Below are 20,462 nucleotides of genomic sequence, written 5' to 3'. Positions count from 1 at the left end.
CTGCTTTAATGAGAACCACCACTAACTGTTTTTGTCTCCCCTTTTTGTATTAATTTGTATTTGTAACATAATACACAAAAGAGGCACCTTTTAATAGAGTGCAGCTAATGAGAACTTACTGCAGAAAGTTTCAGTGAGTACTGTACTACTTGTCAAGTTTTACTGATGGCTTCATGGTATGTCTTTAGGTTGACATTTCTGGTTTTGTTTAAAATTCTGCAGTTTTACAGATGCAGACAACTTTATTACATTGATTCCTAGTAATTTTTTTTTTCTTTTGATCTGCTGATCAGAGATGACAACTGAAACGCGTGGTGTGTTGCACTGCCATTTGCAGCCAGTAAGACTAAAGGCTTCAAGGATGGAGCACAGAGGGAGCAGAAGAGGAGAATAACAAGTGTAGGAAGATTTAGATTTAGACCTGTGGCAGGCCATAGCAGTCTCAGTACCAAAAGATCTTTTCATATATATACTTTGTTTCTATACATTTATAACAAGATCTTTTGATATTGAGACTGCTGTGATCTGTGGCAGGTCTAAATCTTCCTATACTTGTTTGTTACTTATTGTTTCCTATCCTTGTTATATTATAGAAGTGTGTATTTGTGTGTGTATTTATACGTAAAAATGTTTAGAAAGGAAATGAGTATCTTTACAGTACTGTAGGGCAAAATGTTTTTGTCCTACTTCTTTCTGACATCAAAATTTCTTTTAGTGTGGTATAAACTTTCATTTTGAGAGTAGCCTGACTGTTAATGGTGAAAGTGATTAAAATCTGTACAGCCATTTTATAGCACATTCACAGCTTCAGAAGACCTTAGCATCAGCTGCTTGTGAATTGCAAATGACAGGCTTGATGCAGGCTCTGTGCGTTTTTGTGGCTGTGCATGGTGACTGGCTGGGTGTCACTGACAGCACAGCGCCTAGCTGTTGATTTTCTATTATCTCAGAGGCTTCACCAAGTGCCTCCGAGTGCTTCGGCGTGGACCTACGGACGCCGAGTGATCAGCTAAGCATGTCTGTGCTGTACGCTCTCTAAAGGCGCACGCAGAGCCTTGTGTGAGATAATTATGGAAAGCATGGCTTCAGTAACTGCATAATGAAAGAAAATGCCAACATGATGAAGGTATGTGAGTTCTGAAATAGGATATTTAAACTGTCTGAAATGAGAGGCATAAAATGTCTGTAGACAAATTGCAGTTTACATTTGGTTTTCTCTTTTTCCACAAAAATAATTTTCGGTCTAATCAATTAACAGAGATCATCAGCATCCCGAAATATTTTATTTCTTTAAACATTGACTTTAAAAAGACTTTTTCTTATGTAATCTGGTTTAATAACTGCATTCACGCTAATTTTTATTTACTGGATATTCTACTTGTGCTGGAATTGGAAAACCACTGTAAATGTCTCTGCTAAAACAAGACAGTTTCCCTTGCTGGCAAAAATGGGGGAGACGTGTGTGTATATATATACTTTTTTTTTTTAAGTGTTACTGTTGTGTCCATTCTAATGAGGAACTATAATTAAGATTAAACTTTTTAATAAAGATAACTTATGAGCTGAAAAATGACTTTAAATCAAGATAAGAAGAGTAGACTACCTAATTTTTTTTTTCCTATACAGAATATTGATAACTTTTTTGTATTGTGGAGCAAATCTCCTTTTGTTGACATAACAAGTAGTTTTGGGTGGCTGTTAAAAAACATGGCACTTGATTTCATGAAGATCAATGGTTACATAAATTTTTTTCAAGTTTCTACACCATCAACAGCAGACATCAGAACTACTATGGCTTTGTAATAAACTGAGCAAAAATACAGTGCTAAAAGATTAATGTTTGTTAGGTAGACAGTTTTAAAATTCTGATTTGTTGTTACATGGTGTTTCTAATCAACAGATTTTTAAGCTGCCAAATGATGTATGTATGTATCTTGTCCACATGACGTGGTATTTTGTGAAGGCATGGAAACAATACATAGGTGAGGGTATTGACAGTGGCCCATGGAAAGCTTTGTCACATTTGTCTTGTTTGCTTTGGTGTTTTTAATCTTTATTTTACTTTACGCAAGGAGAGACCATAATGGTGTATGGTAATTCACAAACTTAGTGATCCTTGTTATAAGGGGGAAAGAAAGTGCCTGTTGCATTTGAAGCTTTTGCTTTATAACTTTTTTTGAAAACCAAGCCCTTTTCATAATCTTGAGTATGTAGGGCCCTAAACAAAATTTTTTGATCCGGCCTGGTAACTCTAGGAGTCTCTCCCTGCCATCCACTGTTGAAATTCATGTGTCTATTTTAGAGACCCTTTTTCCCCCTGTTGTTATTAATAGAAATACTGAAGGAAAAATGTAAACTTACATATTCTAAGAATAAAACTTGAATTCTGAAAAAAAAAAAAAATCAGTTGCTGTTCTGGATGGCTGTTTTCTAAATGACAAGTTGTATCTCTTGAGAAAGCTTTGAAGGACATCCGCTGAAAATAGTCACAGACAGCGCTTCAGGTTATTTACTTAAGATAACTGGGGAAAAATCGATCTTTGACTATTTTGAGGTTTTAGTTTGCTACTGTCATATGATGACATGTACGTGGCATGTACTTTATTTGATGTTGTGTTTTCTGCCTGTGCTTCATGTGTTTTCTTTTCAGTGTTTTGGGTAGCAAGATGATTTTGCTTTTGTTTGAGATCCTTGATCTGAATGACTTTGACCTAAAGGTGTTCAGTAGATCCACAACAGTATTATACGGTGATGCAGAGTTTTGTGCTATGTGGTATTGCAGAGTGTGTTTCCTGGAATTTTTGGAGGCTTTCTAAATATGTAGTTGAAAACGAATGAAAATTTTGTGGAAAAATAAATTATGCAAGATGACGAAGGAGCAGATAAGGGATGATGGGTGAGCATGTAATATAAACAAAATATGAACAGAAAGAGAAGAGCTGGGGATCGCTTGACAGATGAAATGACTTGAAGTTGGGGGAGGGTGCTGGTGATGTGAGGACACGGATACAGAACTGTATGTACATCTGCCATAGAGCTCCCAGAGTAGAAATGGCTTAAGAGACAGGAGGAGTTTTTCTGCTGTCAGTTAAGTTTCTCTGAATGATGTAAGCTAAGCCAACAAAATCTTCCGTCAGCATAGTTGTTCCTACAGAGCTTTTGCTGGTACAGCAATGTCATGTGAGAAGGGCATTCATTTTTCACCTCTCAAGCCACGGAACTATGCTAGCAAAAACTAGAGATATGTGATATTGTATTTCATAAGCATTTCTAAATAATTCTTTCCTCATGCCTTTAGACAGACGTGTTCTTTGGGGAAGGATAGGCTTAGCCATTCAACATACGTATGTTCCACTAACCTAATGCTTTACTGTTTGAGGAATGCAATTTTTGGCAGTTTAATGCTGTAATAGTGATCAGGCTAAAATGGCTTTTAACTGCCAATGTATGTTACCCTGTGCAGATGCTTGCCAGTGACACAACGATATAAAAATAGTTTTTAGTTAACTGTCTTGAAGTCTGTTTCAGAAATTTTCTTTCCCTCTCTCTCCTTCTTCCGCTTAAAAAAAAAGAGAGAGAGAGAACAGATCCTAGTGGAGCTACAACTTTAAATAGTGTGTAAACCATTTAAGATTATTTTAGTTACTCTAATGACAGTGGACTAGCCACAGAGTTGTGTTTTGTAACAATATGCATATGCTAGCCAAGTCAGTTTTCATCCAACACAGGTTGTTCCATGCTAGAACGGTAATTTCATCAGAAACCCTACATCTGTTGAAACATGTGGATTGAATATTCCCAGTCTGTCAGTAGGGCTTTTGTTGTTCTTCATATTGTGTAATTCCCCTACTCAAAACAAGGATTGTAGTGCAGTTTTTTTTTTATTAGGCAGTATCCTTGTATGCAGACCCTTTCCTGTTCCTGAAATGGTTACATTGTCTGCATTTTTTAAATTAATTATTTTTGCACTGTACAAAAAGAAAACCATGCAAAGCCTGCTAGATTTAATAGTAAGCTGGAAGCACCTTAGCAGAACCCCTTTGTCATGTTAGGTTGTAGCAGGGGCTACACCGTGAGGACTGTTTTGTTTGCCATGAGGAAACCAGACCAAGTCTTTGATGTACTTTGCTTTGATGGTTTGTATCTTGAAAGTCCCAAGTGAAGTCCAAAGAGAACTAATAAGAGAATGACAGTGCTCTGCGCAGGATGGAATGCCTGACCCTCCTGAGGAGCCAGAGCTCCTGATGACTCTGAAGAAGCACTGTACAGCACCAGTGTTTTTTCAGCCTATCAGTGTACATTTAAACTTTTCTAGGGCAAAATTTCTAGTTTATGGGTAACTATTCTTTGTCGCTGTCAGCTAAGTGTTTCTATTGCGTTCAATAGTGGACTCACAGGAGAAGGTGAGGCACAGTTAAAGAGCCTTAGGTTATTGGTAAGAATTTAAAAAAGGAGGGGATAGTTATTAGTAATAATTTTAGCTCCTCACATACCTATTACTGTGAAAGGTGTCCTCTTTAAAAGCCTCTCTGTTATTTTTTTGAACAGTGGTAGTGTCCTAGCTTATAGCCTGAGTGTGACAGAGAGGCACTATACTGTTTTTTAAAATTGAGAGATTGTGGTATGCAGAACTTCTCAGTAAAGAAAAGGAGGTCTTTAAATATAAGGTCTATAAATATAATGAACTACAAGACTCCAACTGCAGGTTTCAATTTTAGTTTCTGATACACAGCATTACTGTCGTGCAAATACTATAGTGCTGGTAACCTGTACCTGTCTGAAATGTGTATAGGTTTGAAGTAGATGTTTGACAGATATGTTCTGCTGAATCTTGCTGCCATGCTTTAAGACAATGCCTCTTTCTGTCTTTCCTTGCTCTCTCTCAAGGCTGTTGATTTTACACCAAAGCCAGTGGCTTTGCGAGGTAGTTTGGTGACTTGGTCACGCAAGTGCAAAGCTCCGTATCTGGGTGCATGCAGTCGGTCAAGGCCGGTGTAAGTCTAGAAACCAAGCCAAGCTGGAGTGATTGAGATGTAAACACTTCCTCTTCTGCCAACTTCTGCTGTTGTAGTAGTACCTCTGATAGCGCGACAAGACAGGTAAATAAGAGAGCAGATTACTTTGTATAACCAGTGTAGCAAGATTAACTATAGCATGCCTACGAGAGCCTTTTATCAAGTTTGCAATTGTGGGATTTTGTCTTCTGAATTTCCTTTGGAGGGAGTTTTCTCAAGAAAGTCTGCAAATATCTTCTGGTAAATTTGGTGCTATTTCTGTCCAGTTGATTTTTTTAAATGATGTCTGCACTCAGCAGGTAGTAGAACAAAACTTAGCATAGACAGTGGGTCGCGTTCAGTCCTTAAGTAATTTTGGAAGAGGTACTGCACATGATACCTTTGTATTCCAATTTATCATCATACTGTTTCTTTGAAAAGCTGATTACTAAATAGCTTGGTAAATTGAATCAAATAAGTATCTTCTAACACTAATGCAGTAAATAGCATTCGGTTGTGAACTGATTAATGTATAACTTTAAAATCTGTGTATATAGTTTCATTGGGAAAGCATGAATCTTTGATTTAAGTGTAAGTCAATGCAGCATGAAATCATTTGTGCAACATTTTCCAGTACATAAATGTAAACAAGATAAGGGTTTTTTTTTTTTAATTCATGCTGCAAAAATGGACAAATTTGTTATTTAAAAGCTATATTAATAATAAGATCAGACCTGCACAGTATCATAGTCCAGTAGGGAGGCTGGGATTCTTTGCTGCCTAGCTAGTTGTTCAATGGGTCTCTAACTTCAGGCATCAGATAACATGCAGAATGCATGTACACAGAGTTATGTGTCAGGTCTTTTTGGAAAAAGGGAACAGCTGCCTTTGCATGATTACAGTTTCTGTGTCTCATAATTGTACAGAGCTGCTTTGAATTTGCTGTTAAATGAGTGGCAATCTTAAGATCAGCTGATACATTTTTATAAAAGCTGTGTGGTAGACTTAAGTTTTTTGAATCCCTGGGCCAGGTAAGTAAAGCACTAATTGAAAGAGGGAGAGTGGAACTTCAGTTGTAGACCCTGGCTTATGGCTCTCAAAGCATCTGTGAGCATAGCTTAGTCTGTTTGTGGGCAGGAGAGTTGTTGCTCCCTCTGGAATCCCCCCTTGCTCTCCAAGTCAGGATTTTTAAAGTTGGGGGGGTGGGGGGTGTGTGTGTGTGTTTTTCGTTCTCCCTCTCCTTTATCACCTGAGGCAGTTTCCTCCAGTCCTTCACCTGCCCCTGTCCTAAGGAAAGCTTCCCAAAAGGGACTAACCTGTTCCAAATATAGGTGCCTATCAGCTTGTCCATCTTCTGTCTCATGATTCATCTACAGACTCTCAGTTCATAGATTTTTAATTTTTTTTTTTTCCCCCAGAAAAAAAGGTATTGATCTGCACCTTCAGATAGCTTTATTTTAGGTAGGCTGGTGCTGTTGAAGAGTGTCCTTAATTAACTACTGGGGCAGCGCTGACTAGTCACCACTGCAAAAAAGGGGAAGTACAGCTGTTTCTGTCCCTCTTGCTGCTTACTTCATGGTGGCTAGTGCTCCCATAAATTTCCTGTGCACCACCATAGCTCAGTAGCCCAGCAAAAATGACTCCAGCAGAAGAGCTTTATGGTTCTCAGTGACTTTTTCTTGAATGACACCATGGAAAAGTTCAGCAAACACCAGAGCTGATGCGAAGGTGGAGGTGGGACCACACTTCAAGGGCAGAGGCTACAGGGAGAAGAAACAGCAACAAGAGCTCCCCTTTTGACAGCAGTGAGTTCTCTGTTGATTTAGCTGTCTGAGGCATCAGTCTAACTTGCCAAAATTAATTGTTTCTGAGAAGTGTGTAAATAGTGGTCCTCAAGAACTAAGCAGTAGCTGGATGCAGTCATTCTGTTAGTTATGCCCATAGTTTTTGTTAATGTGAGGATGAGATTATTTTGTTTGATATCTTTCTGCTTAAGGCACAAATTTTCTCCTTTCATCCTAACAGAGAAACATAATGTAACTCTTTCTCAGTGTTTTTGGTTGGTTGGGAGGATTGTTGTTTGTTCTAATCACAGGAACTCTGAGATTATGAAGCTAATATAAATATGTTTATATTGTGTTTAAATGTTGCATAAAATAATTGGAGTGAAAAATAGCTGGAAAAGTTCTTGTTATGGCAAGTCTTTTATGTAAGAGTCTTCAAAGAAGATCCTGACCTTTCTCAAAAAAAAAAACCCCAAAAAACCAAACCAACACTTTGACATTGAAGGAAGGCTTGTATCACCAGTATGGTAGGGTAAGGCGAAACTTCATTCCCAGAGACTTTGCTGTGCTTATCAATCGGTTCTTCCACTTAAGTTGCAGAGGGAGTTGCTGCATGAAGCTGCTGTGTAAGTTATGGTAAGATGCAGCTACTTCTATAACAGAGTTTAGATCCATAACTTGGATCCTGTACAAAGCTCAGGTCTCCCAAAGGAAAAACAGGTCAATTTGCAGGTTCCCTTTCAGTAGACAGTAAAGCTTCTGATGAGGATAACGCTAGTCTAGACTTTTTGTACTAAAGGTAATTGTTGTTCAGTGCAGAGCATCTTTTTATGTATTTTTCCCCTTCCTGATACTTCCTCTCCAGGGATGATTATCCTTATAATCCTGCTTCAAAGAGCATAGAAGTAAGTAAACCCAACATTGATTCTTCTCAGTTTAATGGCATACAGCATAAATAGTACAGAAAATAACCTACTGCTGCGATTCCTCTGGGCATGTGTACGTGCATAAAGGGATCTTTTTTGAGCAGAGAAATGTCAACTCTGTGACTCTGAGCTAGGGGAGTTAAGAAATACAATGTAGCGAAAGCAAGCCACCAGCAAAAATGTGTAATTGTGGATATCTCTTATTAGGTTAATATAGACTGTTCTCAACTCTATCCCCTCCTGCTTTGAGCACGTTCCTAGCCTCTCCACTTTATATGATCGTGAAGGTGGTTCTCATAGCTGTCAATGAGATTCCTGATTGCTGGTCAGAAATCTTCTGAATTATATCTGATATTCATCTTCCCTAAGACTGTTTTTCTGAAAGACATGAAGGATTTTTGAAGTATGAAGTTTTAGAAATGCTTACAGGAAATCTAGAGGTACCAGAGTGAATCGGTGTGTGTATCTCTTCTCACAGCATATGGAAACTATGTAACAAATGTAACAAAACTACACATATTTTTCACGTGTGTGTAAGAAGCTGGGGGAAATACAGACTTTTACTGCCTGTTTCTGTGCCTTAACGTTTACTTCCCCCTGCTACCACCTGCTTCTCGGTCCTCTATCTCACCTATCTTTCCTGTGGTTGCTGGCCTTGTGGTGCTAGGATAGATAAACAACCCAACTACTGCTGCTTCTTCCTTCAAATCTTAATACATTGATTGTTTTTGCTTTCTTTTTTTTTTTTTTTTCAACACTAACAGATACACAGTACAGCAAGTATGACTTTCTCTGTACCGTTTCACATAAGCTTGGTCTAGTTTCAGGGAGAGGACAGATGGATAATGAAGTTCCAGCCTTTAGTCCTCGAATAATTAAGTTGAAGCAATTTCTGGAAGGTACAGCTTTACCTCTAACGAGAGCAAATGCTGAGAGCTGAGACAAGGCACTGCATACAGTCTGGAGGTTTCTGAATGACTTGCAACAAGCCTCACTGGGAATTCAGCACTGACTGATTTTGGCTGTCAGGGAGCAAATTACTCATAATCATAATAAAAAATTAGGCTGGTGGATATGGTCCACAACAAGGGATACTCTTTTTAGATCTATGCAAGAATTCTGTTGAAATATCTGGTGAACAGAAGCCTATTTCAGAAATAAATTTTCATTTTACCTTTCCACTGACAGTGTGTTCACTTTGGTGTTGAATGTAGTTTTTTTTCACCCTCACCCTTCTATTCCAATTTCCTGCCCTGAATTTGATTGATACCAATTATTTTGACAGCTGTTGCTGGCATCTTTTGACAACAATGATATCAATAATAACTTTAGCAAAGAACAAAAAAAAAATCACCTTCTGTCTTTTACCTTCTTTTTAAAAGAAAAAGAATGGATTTCTTCTGTCATGGGCAGAGAAAAGCTGCCTATCTCTATCTGCATTGCCAACAAGGAGGAGATGGAAGTCTTGATGCCTATTAGAGAAATTGGATTAAGCTGAGTAGATCCTGTTCCCAGAAATATCCTCACTCATTAAAGTCAATTTAACGGGTTTGCATATGATGATTCTTAAGTCAGAACCTGAAACAAAGGGACCGGTAGTTTTCTATGCATCATGGTTCAGGAGACTTCTGTCATAACACTCAGGAGTGGCTTTGGTTGATGTCTTCTTTTTTTAATCACTTGTTGTCTCTGAAAAAAAAAAAGGCAATAAGAGCTCAGCATTGACAGTTTTTATGATTTTCTAACTGAAAAGCCATATGCCTATATAGTATAGACTTCCATCTTATAGCTGATAAAAACCATTTTCCCTCTGAAAAGAGGCACGTTCAGAGTAGTCCTTCACTCTTACATATAAGTCCTTGTATTTTGTGTCTGTTAAAGTAGGTGCCTGTTGTTGTCACCTGTAAAAGATATTACAGATTCTGTAATTCTGCTTTTTGCTGTCCTGCATGAGACACAAGAACTTAACATCCAAATATACATGGAGATTAAAGAGGTGGATTCATAAGGATGGACTGTGGTTTGTCCTTCCACTCTATCTGCAGCACATAAAACTTCTTCACTCTTTTTTTAATCCAATCTGTGTAAGTTTAGAAACTAGAACCAAATTATCTCAGCTATGAAAATTGTCTGAGTTAGAGGAAATTTCAGGGATGGAATGTTATCTGAGTACTAGTAACTCACTATTGTGGGTCAGAAACACAAGGTTGCATAACCAATTTCAATGAATCTATGGCTTTTATTACTAAAAAAAAAAAATTGGTAGGCAAAGATAATTCTTTCTATGTTGCTGTTAGTCTGAAGCACAGGGTTTGTAATTTACAGGGTGTGCATATAGTGATTCCAGTTGACTCAAAATAGCTACGTTCTGTAAAATTAAAAAATACATATTATTTTGTGTGAATTGAAACTACACAGCTTTTCCTCAATTCTGTCCCTTTTACTGTGGGTTACTTAGCACAAAATCTACAGGCTTTAAGTCTATCTGCATGTCAAAATTCTATTCATAGCAAGTTATAAGCTGATCTGCAGTTAGGTTATTGTAGAAATGTAAGGACACTTCTTATGCATCAGTTTTCTGGATTGGCATAGGCAAGAAAATATGTTTCCAGTGTGAGTTTTGCTAACTGAGTATGCTGATAACCTTTTAAATTTTTTTTAATTTTATTTTTTTAATGGTGTTGCAAAGGGACAGGAGGTCTTAGTGAATTTGTTAGAATTAAAGAAAAAACATCAAGGTGTTTATTCCAGTTAGTACATTTGTGACTTCTGTAGGGAGTAGCAATTAAATTATGCTTAATTTCCAGTATTACATTTGCAACTGAACATAATTTTTTTCTATCTTCAGCCTATAATCTTTTTTAACATTTCTCTAAATACAAAACAAAGCATATGTCAGCCAACAAAATCAAACAGCATCTCTGTTGAAGTTGTGCTTACAAGACTTTAATCCTTTCCCTTCCATTAGCTTCAGTGAATAGTATCTTTTACAGGCCTGAATCATAGCCCATCTTTTTTCTTTCTTTTCCATACTTACTTGCAGCAAGATTTATTGAGTCAAATTGTCTATAGTATCTCATCTCTCTTGTCAAACTGTACGTTTCTTCAGATCTAGGAAAGTAATTGTAGCCAGGCTTTAATCTCACATGCAAGGAAACCTGGCAGTCTGTGGGCCACTGTACTGCTGTTTCGTGCCGTCAGTCTTCTCAGTCACATCGAGGGAGTAGTTCAGCACAACGGAGTATTCTCAGATTTACGTTTTGTTTGATATTAGGTGTCTGTTGTTGCCTACCACTTCAAATGCTTGCTTCCTTGTGAGTGGTGATCTTACTTATGTCTCAGAAAAGCAAATCTGAAAAAGAAGGACGATGGAACACTGTCAGTTTCGTAGAAATTTGTAAATCTTCATTCAAGGACAATTACTTTGTTGACTAAATTAAAATTGTCTTCTGTAACTTAAGTTGCCTAAAATATGGATTATGTATTTTGTGCTTTTAGATTATTAGCGATGACAAAGGGAAAAATGCTGTTATGCTAACAGGGATTTGTGAGCTTTCATGGCCTATTACTCCTCCACACCTGCTGGGCTGCTTATTTCAAACTGTCTTTTCAGACTCTTCTGGAAGATACCTGCTTGTTTATAGAAACAGTTTCACTAGGAATGCCAACAAAACGTTTATTATGACTACTTGTTAACTCTGTAATACAGAAATATCCTGGAAGTCTAATGAAAAATATTACTACTGCTAGATAAAGCAAGTAGAATGAACAGATATGACAAATGCTGATTTCTTCTGTGCTTTTTTTTTCCTGAAATGACTGTTTCAGTTTTTGGGTGTCATCATGTTCCCTCTCCTCTCCCAGCCCAAATAAAAGTATCATGTATTTCCTTTGTTGATTTTTCTTTTAGGCATTCAAAAGGCATGTTCTTGCTGATTCAAGACAACATAGTTCTGTCCACGACTCTACACTGGGGATAAGGACATGGGACTCCTCCTGCCAGATTCCAGATGGTTCATTACAACTGACATCTTGGTTGACAACTGTGAAAAGGAACTTTGGATTATTTTATTTTATTTTTGTGGGAAACCACAATCCCCAAACTGTAGGACATACCAGGTACTAAATCAGATACTTAGGCTTTTCCATAATATTATTTGATTGTTATTTCCTTTTTTTTTAAGGAGAACTTTAAGCATTCAGATCTTATTCTTTGTTTCTTTTAAGAAATGTAAAAATTTTGGTTTTACATCTTGCACTGTAGCTGAGTAATGACAAGTTGTATTTAATAGGGAAAATTTGAGGTGGTTCAGTTATAGCTTTAATCATGAGTTATCTTTATATGCTACTTAAAATTATTATTGTATGTTATTATTATAAATTATAATCACTGATAATGGTTGTTATTATCCTAATTACCAAAGCTATCTCTTCTTTGTTGCTTTTGAGAGTGTGCTTAATTTTATTAATACTAGTTTCACTACATTTAGGAGTAGATAGGAGAGTTCCTGTATTCAGAACTTATCTAGTTGTTACCTGGCAACTAGAAAACGTAAAGATTCTAATGATATTTATGAATTTTTGCACACTTGGTGCCTATTTACTTTCAACTGTTTTAAAATAAATCTATATGTAATTCTCTTTTCCTTTTAAATGAGAAAAACTTCACTTGTTCCTGTTGGAATCTAGTTTTATTTGGAGTATCTGAATGTTCAGGTGTTTATTTTAAAATATGGAAGGGAAAATCTGCAAACATTATCCTATAGTGTAGCTCTTAGTTCTAACTTGTACAGATGTCTGTTATTGTAAGCCTCTCATATAGATATCTATTATTATAAGCCTCTTGATAAAAGTGGTTAAAAAGAAAATGATCACTCTCTATCTCTGATACAAGACAGGAGAAAATATTGTAACGGGAGGGGGAATCCTTTTGGCAGCAAAAATCATGTTTGTTTTGGGTAGCTGTTTATGTGATATTTTTTAAAAATAATTTTAAATTACTCAGTGATTCACTTTTTCTTTGTCCTAAAGGTTCCATATTTCTTGTAGAATATTAAAATAACCTTTTCTAATGAGGATGTCTGATATTCTTACTGTAAAAGATGAAACTGATGCAATGAAGGGTTCAGAAGCTGAATTCAAAGATACAGACCCAGTTGAAAACCTTATCAAATCAGGAAGTCAGGAGCAGATTCAAGTGGAAAAGGATGAAAATTGTCCTGATAGCAAAAACAATATGCCGGTAAGAAGCTTCTCACTTTATTTTTTCACCATTTGTAAAAAATTTCACTATTTGTTCACTTATATTTTTTCAATACATCATGTTAAACAAGTCTGTGTCTTGTTCTTCTCCCTTTCTCGTTATCCTCTTACGTATTTTTTTGGTACAGGTCAGGAAAACTTGCCCAATGTTAGGGAAGCAAATAGCATGATTATTGCTTCCTCTCTCCTCCTTTGCCCCACTTCTCTATTTATATTCATGTAAATGAGTCCGTCATTTTTAATTGTTTGAAGTAGGTGAGCGGTTTTATGGGAATCAGACAGTTTGTCCATATTTGTGTTCACCGAAGTGCACCTGTGAAGTTGAGTCTTTCATTGCAGCAGAACAAGGGGAAAACTCAGCACTCAAGCTGTATTTTGCTGTTGCTAAATCCTGACTGTTTTGCAAAGACTGGCTTATGTTAAGAGTACAATATACAGTAGTGGTGTGGTTTGATCAAAATACTGAAATATTGAGTGTTGCTTGTACGAACAAGGCACTACAGCAGAGCTCAGCATGTTCCCTCTGAGTAGGGGTGACCATTCTAGGGCTCTTGAGCTATATGCAGCTTACAGGTGGCTCAGGTGTAACTTTTACAGCAGAACTATACAGCATAAGGCTAAAGTAATCAGATGTAGGTAATCCAAATCCCCAGGTGTTAGAGGAATCAAGTCAGCAGAGCTCCTGAGGCCAGTAGGTTTGGGTCCTGCCCTAGCAGAAGGTCCAGCCTTTCTCCCTGTGTCAGTGATGGAGTGAGTTGGTGAGCTATCATCTTGTCTTGTCTGCTAGCCAGTACTCCCTGTACCTTCCCTTTTCCTCCACTCTTCACTGCTTGACAGTTTATGTTCATGATTTATTAGGTAGGAAAGCCTAAGTAGTCCTCGTACATACACTGAAAAGCTGGTGTATATAAATGAATGGCCTTTGGAAGATGGGAAATGTACCTATAAAGAAATTGTGGCATCAAATTTCAAGTGAGAAAGAGGAGGGGAAATAATATGGAAACATCTTTTGTTAAAAGAGAACATACCAATAAGGATGGGTCAAGAATTTAGGGCAGCAGATTTAATACCTCTGAAGTTTAGTTGTGCAGTTAGTGTTTATGCTCAGGAGTCCTGAAAGATGGGTCTCTGTCACATGGGACACACTTGGTAACTCCTAGCTCAGCCTGCCCACTTGGTCATTGAAGGCTGTAAGTGTCCTAGATGAGGTGAGGGTTTAAGAAAAGCAACTGAAATTTTCTGGCACAACCTAGAAAACGGGGCAGATTTGCAAGAGAAAACACATAAGCTTGTATTTGACAAAATCTAATTTTCTATAGGAATTTTTTAACTGTGGGTTAATAATAAACAATTTTCTGATAAAAATCCTGATTGGGATATAGGATACGGCAGTATTCTTTTCTTGCAACTCATAAGAGAACAGTAGCTTATTAGATTCTTGTTGTTGAGAATTGAGTAAAAGGTTCTTCGGGGACAAGTTTTATTCAAGACTGAAAATTCAATATTCCACTGAGTGAAGTATGCTCTATCTGCTATGTTAAATTGCTTCCAAATAAATCATGTAGACCGCTGTAATAACAACACAGTTTTACAATTTAATATATGCTGGCTTTATTAAGGCTGACATCAGTGTAAATAGATCATTTTAAGAGTTTATTTTTTCCATAGAATTAAATACTTCTCCTGCAACATATGAGAAATAACTGCTACTCAAAAGCTGGTAGATGTTATAGCTGAGCTGGTGTTTTCTTTAATCAATGGAGTATCCCAGTAGTGAGCCTTAAAAAATAATTTAAAGTTTATTTATTTTCATACAGTTCAGTAACTTGGAAAAATATCATTCACATCTTCTCAATCAACAAATCTTAGTGTGGAAACTTCTGTGAGACTCGAGCGGCAAATCTACCTTCCTGCAAACACATGTTCCTGTATAGTCAGACCTGGTCTAGAGAAATGAATCTGTTGGTGCTGTCAAGGGCTATCGGGTCTGGTGAGGGGGTTGGTTGCTTGGTTTTGTTCTTGTACAGGAGTAATAGCTGGTGGCTGAAATAGCATATGCACGATGAACTGAACAACTGTGTAATGAATGCTGTTTGATGGAGGCAGCTTTACTGTCATTTTCATTTAGTGTTGATGTGAGTGTTGTGTCCAGGAGTCTCCATCAGAATCAGAACATTGCTGTTACATGACTAGCTTAATTAAAAACTGAGATTGTAGGCTGAGGGTGTTGATTTCCAGAGCGGTAGAAAGACAAGTCAATTAAGAAGTGGAACTTTGCTAATGTAAGCCCTTTACAACAACTGAAGTTAGTAAAAATTAATGTCACTTGTACTGTGGAAGCTGCTAGTGCAAATGTATTTGTTATGTATTTGAGGTTTTTTCATTGAGAGCATGTCTTACGCTAAAATACAAACAAAAAAAAATTGGCCTGTCCGTAGTAAACAAAACTTCTGGGAACAGTAGAGTAGTCAGCGAGTTTTTAACTAATAAATGATTAAATAGTTTGTCTAGTGAAATTTCACTGGATGTACTGCTTTTCATTGAGAGCAGGTTAAATGTTGCTGTAGTGGTGGGGAAAAAGAGCAAAGGATATGCTGAGAAATGTTAGAGGATTAGCAGAAGCTTATTGGAATTTGTTGTATTCTTCAATTTACTAATTGAGTATATCAGAGGATGGGTTGGGGAGTGGGAGTTGCATAGGGTTTGGTTTTGGCTTTCCTAGCTAGTAGCTAAATGCTTATAGGTTTCATACCTATGATATCTATACAATAACACTCCAGAGTACAGTCATCACTTGATTTCTAAGTTGCTATTTAACTTCTTTACAGCCAAGTAAGAAGCAAGCTATGATCTTTCCTCTACGTAAACCTATCATGGTTTGAATTCACAGCTCCAGAAACTGGTGATTATATTTTGAAATGTAACTTTGGCTCTAAATTCCAGATTATTTTGAGATATTGTGCATTAGTAACCTATTTGCTGTTTGTACACTGTTGGAGGTGCAATATGAATGAGAAAAATATCTTATTAGAGTACATGGCTAGCACTCCAAATTTCTTCAAGCAGTGTGAGAGAGGTACAATTGATACAGGCATTATTAGAGGAGACTTTTGAATGGTTGTATTTTGAGGTGACCATCAAGTAACAAATGGGACTGGAAATAAGAAACATCCTATGAAAAGTGCTTTTCCAGAAGTCATGTACATGCCAGCACTATGGTAGTTTAAATAAACAGCCTGGATTTATCTTATGGGATAGTGCCTTTTATTCTCTATTAGGAAGATTAATTTTTTTTAAACCAAAAAAATATTTAAAATCTCCATAAAAATTCATGTTGACTTATGTGTAATCCAGAAAAGGAGGTTTGTTCTTTTCTACAGTCTTCCATGTATTATGGGGGTTGGGGAGAAGAAGAATGTTAGTCTTCAATACTGTCATCTGCACTGAAAAATAACCATTGATAAGTAGATAAAAGATCCTTAATGGGATGATGATTGCCAAAGTGGTAAAAGAGTGACAGTAAGCAAGCTATGCATCACTACTTATTGGGAAAAGCACTTGCAAGCTGTGGAGAGTAAAACCAAAATGCCACCAACAAAAAAAGCCTCACAGAAGGATGGAGGCTCGTGTATGAATGCAGGGGTTGTATGCATCCACTGTATGATATGGACAAGGCAAATGTATTAAATGAGTATAATTCTGGTTTGAGTTTAAACTAATTAAGCAGATACCCCTGTCCTTTGGGGGCTTTACATTTTTTTTTTTTAACTTAGCAACTATGTCTCTTTCTACAAGTTTCTTCCCTCCATACTAGCACAAACTTTTGTATTCTCTCACTGTTCCACAGCTTGAGTTCTCTAAAGACTTTCTTTGCCTGCTCCCCAGCTGTTTTCGTCTTGTCAGGATTTATCGGTCTTTGTCTCCAAAATATGTGACTTAATACTTTTTAATAGATAAATGATTGGGCAGATTCTGTTTTGTTACTTTTGAACTTTTTGAACTGTTGAAAATGCCTTTGCGTCCAATGGTGAAACTATTTTTCCATCAGTCATCCTCTCCTGTGTCATGGAAAACTTCTGTCACTACTCGCTAATACAGGACAGCAAGTAACCGTAGGCCAGGCTGTTCCTTCCTTCAGTATGACAAAGCTATCTGTGGTTGTTAGGACCGTAGCCCTTAACTGGATGTAAAATTAGAACCCAATTTAGTAGAAAGGTGGAAAACTGAATGTCCTTAAAACACTTTGTTCAGGTCTGTCATGTCATACCTGTCCTCTGAGATGTCCAAACAGTACTTCAGAAATGTAGTACCTTCTGACAAAACTTTTCACACTTCTGAGTTTGCCATCTTGTGCCTGACCTGTTTTTATCCAGCTTCTTTAGATAATCGAGAAAAGTGTGTTAAAGCTCCAGATCTTTACTTTGTATGTAATAGACATGATCTGTGGAGGTAATTGGGGAAAAAATAAAACAGTCAAGTACTTCTATTGAAAGCCTGAATATATGTGATTACTTGTGTTTGGTAAACTCTATCTTAATATCCTTTTTATTTTGTAGTTGGAAACGAAGCGTAGTAGTTGGTCTTAAAAGTTTTTTGGTTTCTTAAAAGACAAAAAACCTAATCATTACTGTCATTATGCAATTGTTTGGAATACTTGCTTTTAAAACTGTTTTGAAATCATGCCCATAATTACTTTAAATGAGGCATAAATTTATTTTCCATCTTGCTTTCATTAACACAGTGTTTTCTCAAGTCAGTAAAAGCTTCAAGAGGTGCAAATATAAAGAGTGCTTAATTTGCACTCACTGAGGATTACATATTCTAAAGTAGCTATAAATTGTTTGTCGGAGTGGAGAACATAAAGATGCTCTATGGGAGCAAAACTTAGTAAATGCAGAGAAATTGGGACAGAACTAAAATTCACAGACCTGAAAAGTGGGAAAATGTGCATGAACAGCTACAACATGCATTGGCTACCTATTCTCCTGGAATTCCAGTGGAAATGTAGTTATCCTCAGTCGATGCGATTTTGCCCCACAAAGGAACAGATGCCCAGTCATCTTCAAGTTTTGTGAGTGCAGTTACTGTTGATATCACAAGACTTTGGGTTTTGTATTTCCAGGCATGGACCTGACTTCATAGGCCTTTTCTCACATTAGCTGCCCCTGCAGTCCAGCCGTAACACACTTATTCAGGTGCTTCTTACCTGTCAACTGTGTGGTGCTCGTTCCTCACAGTTACAGCTGGATGTGGGGGCTTGAGTTTCGGGTTTTGACGTACTTAAAGGCATGCAGGAAAGCAAGGAAGCCATGCCTATCAAAGGATTGTTTTACAAGGCAGGTGTTTCTAGATAACAAGTCTTAAATTTATCTCGTGTAACTTTGAGGTTTGAGTCGTTTCAGTCAAGGGATAATCTCCTTCCTACAGTGGCCCCTCAGCACTCCCCAGTAGTATTGATGTTGATTTGGTCCCTGAAAATTGTCAGATGGTCATGATATTGAGTGCTATGGTATTCAAACACCTATCCTTAGGAAATCTTGCCATGCAGCATAGTTGACAGTGTCAGTTGGTTTGGCTTTCCAGCTTGGAAACGGAACTGTAATTCTGCAAGAAAAATGGAAGATGAGCTACAAGACATGTAAAAAACTTAAAAGAATGTACCATCAAACTAGTGCTATTGTGATTGACGTCTGAAACCTGCATTAATTTCAAACATTCTTGCAAAGCATTCAGATTTGATACTAGATAATTTCATTTTCAATTCTCAAATTTTGAGGCATTTGCTTCACTTTATCTGACATGAACAAACATACTTAGGAATCCACTGCAGTCAAAACTTGAGAGTTTACTGAGGCAAGGTGAGGAAGAGATGTGCTTTGTACAGATCCAAATTAAATTTTATTATTATATGGTTCCTGCTTCCCAGCAACAATATCTCATCTGGTTTATTTTAATTAAAATTAAAAGTGATAAAATATGTATGTCTTACCTAATTAGTGAACAGTAACTTACATGGAAAGTCTTGGTTAACAGTATTATCAATTCTGTTTGGCTAGTTTAAAATGTCTTGTGTCCTGTATAACTAAGTTGATCTCCCCACTCCCAAAATGGAGGATCTGGGGTGTTTGCTTCCATATACTCTTTTCAGTTATATACAGGCTTCAAAGCTTCCGAATTTTTGCAGAAGGTAAACAATTGCCCCAGTGTTGGTTCTTTTGCCAGCTGTTTTGACAGTGAACTGAGGACTCTGCTTGAAGTGCTGATTTGATTTTAACTTTAAACAACTAGATTTGAACCTGCATAAGAGAATTGATGATGGAGTAATTGATCTGAGCCTGGGAAATCTTCCAGTTCTTTAAAGTTTAGTAGCCTGGTATCGTAGAAACTTTGCTAGGGATATGTGGAGTGCCAACTTTCAATATGCAATGTACGCTTTCAGCATAGTCAATTGAATGGAAAAAACGTTTTACAGGTACCAGCAAAACTCAGTCTTTGTGTTGTGCCAGGTATGAGACCATTTGAACTGTCTTTACTGCTCGAAATCTCAGCAAGCTTCCTTTAAAAAACTGATGAGGAGTTCAGTTAGTTTTCAGTGCTGCTGTTTAAAATCCTTTCATACAGTGAAATGAGCTTAAATTAGCTCTCTTTGCTCCTCTTCAGCTAAGCTAGCACAACATCCAAAAAAGACACTTGAGACGTGAGGTAAATGGGAGAAATAGCAGTTCTTCTGCCTTTACATGGTAGAACCCTTTAGGTTAGGTATTCTTTTTAGCAATGTGCGTGTCCTGCTAAGAAATTAAGGCACTTAATAGACAAGTAACTGTCACGGAGGGTTGAGTTAGTTTTGATGATACAGTTAAGAAATTGTTAAACACGTCATTGATTCAAATGTATCTTTCAATCATGCATACTGTAGCAAGATTCCAGTAATGTTCCTTTTTTTTTTTTTTAAAAAAAAAAAAAAAGAAGAAACAATAGTAATAGAAGAAAGGATCTAGGAGGAGAAAGAGCAAATTAATGCATAGTAAGCTACTAAATTAAAGAAAAAAAAAATTGACCAGTAGCCTATATTAAAGTCCACTTTCATAGCTCTCAAGATGAAAGGAAAAAAAAACCATCTGTTTTAACCTGCTTATCTGGTGGAGGTAATGGGTTTGGGGTTTTTTTCCCCTCTTTTTTTTTTTTTTATTTTTTTTTTTTTAATATCATTTTTCTAGGTAGGTTTCAGGAATAGGAAGAAAATTTATAAAAGGCATGTCATATTGCCAGGGAAATTAGGACATGAGAATTTAAAATGTAGGAGCTGGCTGAGAGAGTGAACTGCTTGGATCTTACTGAACAAGAATAATGCTTGCTTCCTGTTGAATTCTCAAAACATCAGTTGTTGATAAATGAAGAAGAGAAATCAAGGACCAGCACAATGAAAATGGGAGAGCATATAATCCTTCAGCCAAAAGCACCTGCTGTTCCTTTCACATCGTGTCAGTAATAACTGT

The 20,462-nt window shown here is 37.0% G+C and overlaps 1 protein-coding gene across 14 annotated transcripts in view; it reads left to right on the top strand.

Moving 5' to 3' along the window:
• Positions 1-11,685: 11,685 nt before the first annotated feature.
• The window catches only part of R3HDM1 (R3H domain containing 1), a 54,566-nt gene continuing 45,789 nt past the window's right edge, over positions 11,686-20,462 (top strand). For 13 of the 14 annotated variants that reach the window (XM_086750312.1, XM_086750305.1, XM_086750302.1 and 10 more), the window contains exons 1-2: positions 11,686-11,823; positions 12,736-12,946. In XM_086750312.1, coding sequence (XP_086606438.1) covers positions 12,776-12,946 — 171 coding nt within the window. In that variant the 5' untranslated portion in view covers positions 11,686-11,823; positions 12,736-12,775. The remainder of the gene's footprint in view (positions 11,824-12,735; positions 12,947-20,462) is intronic. The other variant, XM_086750298.1, reaches the window with a different exon arrangement.

Source organism: Chlamydotis macqueenii, chromosome 6 (genome assembly GCF_036417535.1).
Source record: "Chlamydotis macqueenii isolate bChlMac1 chromosome 6, bChlMac1.mat, whole genome shotgun sequence".
Lineage (NCBI taxonomy): Eukaryota > Metazoa > Chordata > Aves > Otidiformes > Otididae > Chlamydotis > Chlamydotis macqueenii.
Note: the sequence above shows the minus strand (reverse complement) of the source record. Positions and strands in the feature narration are given on the sequence as shown.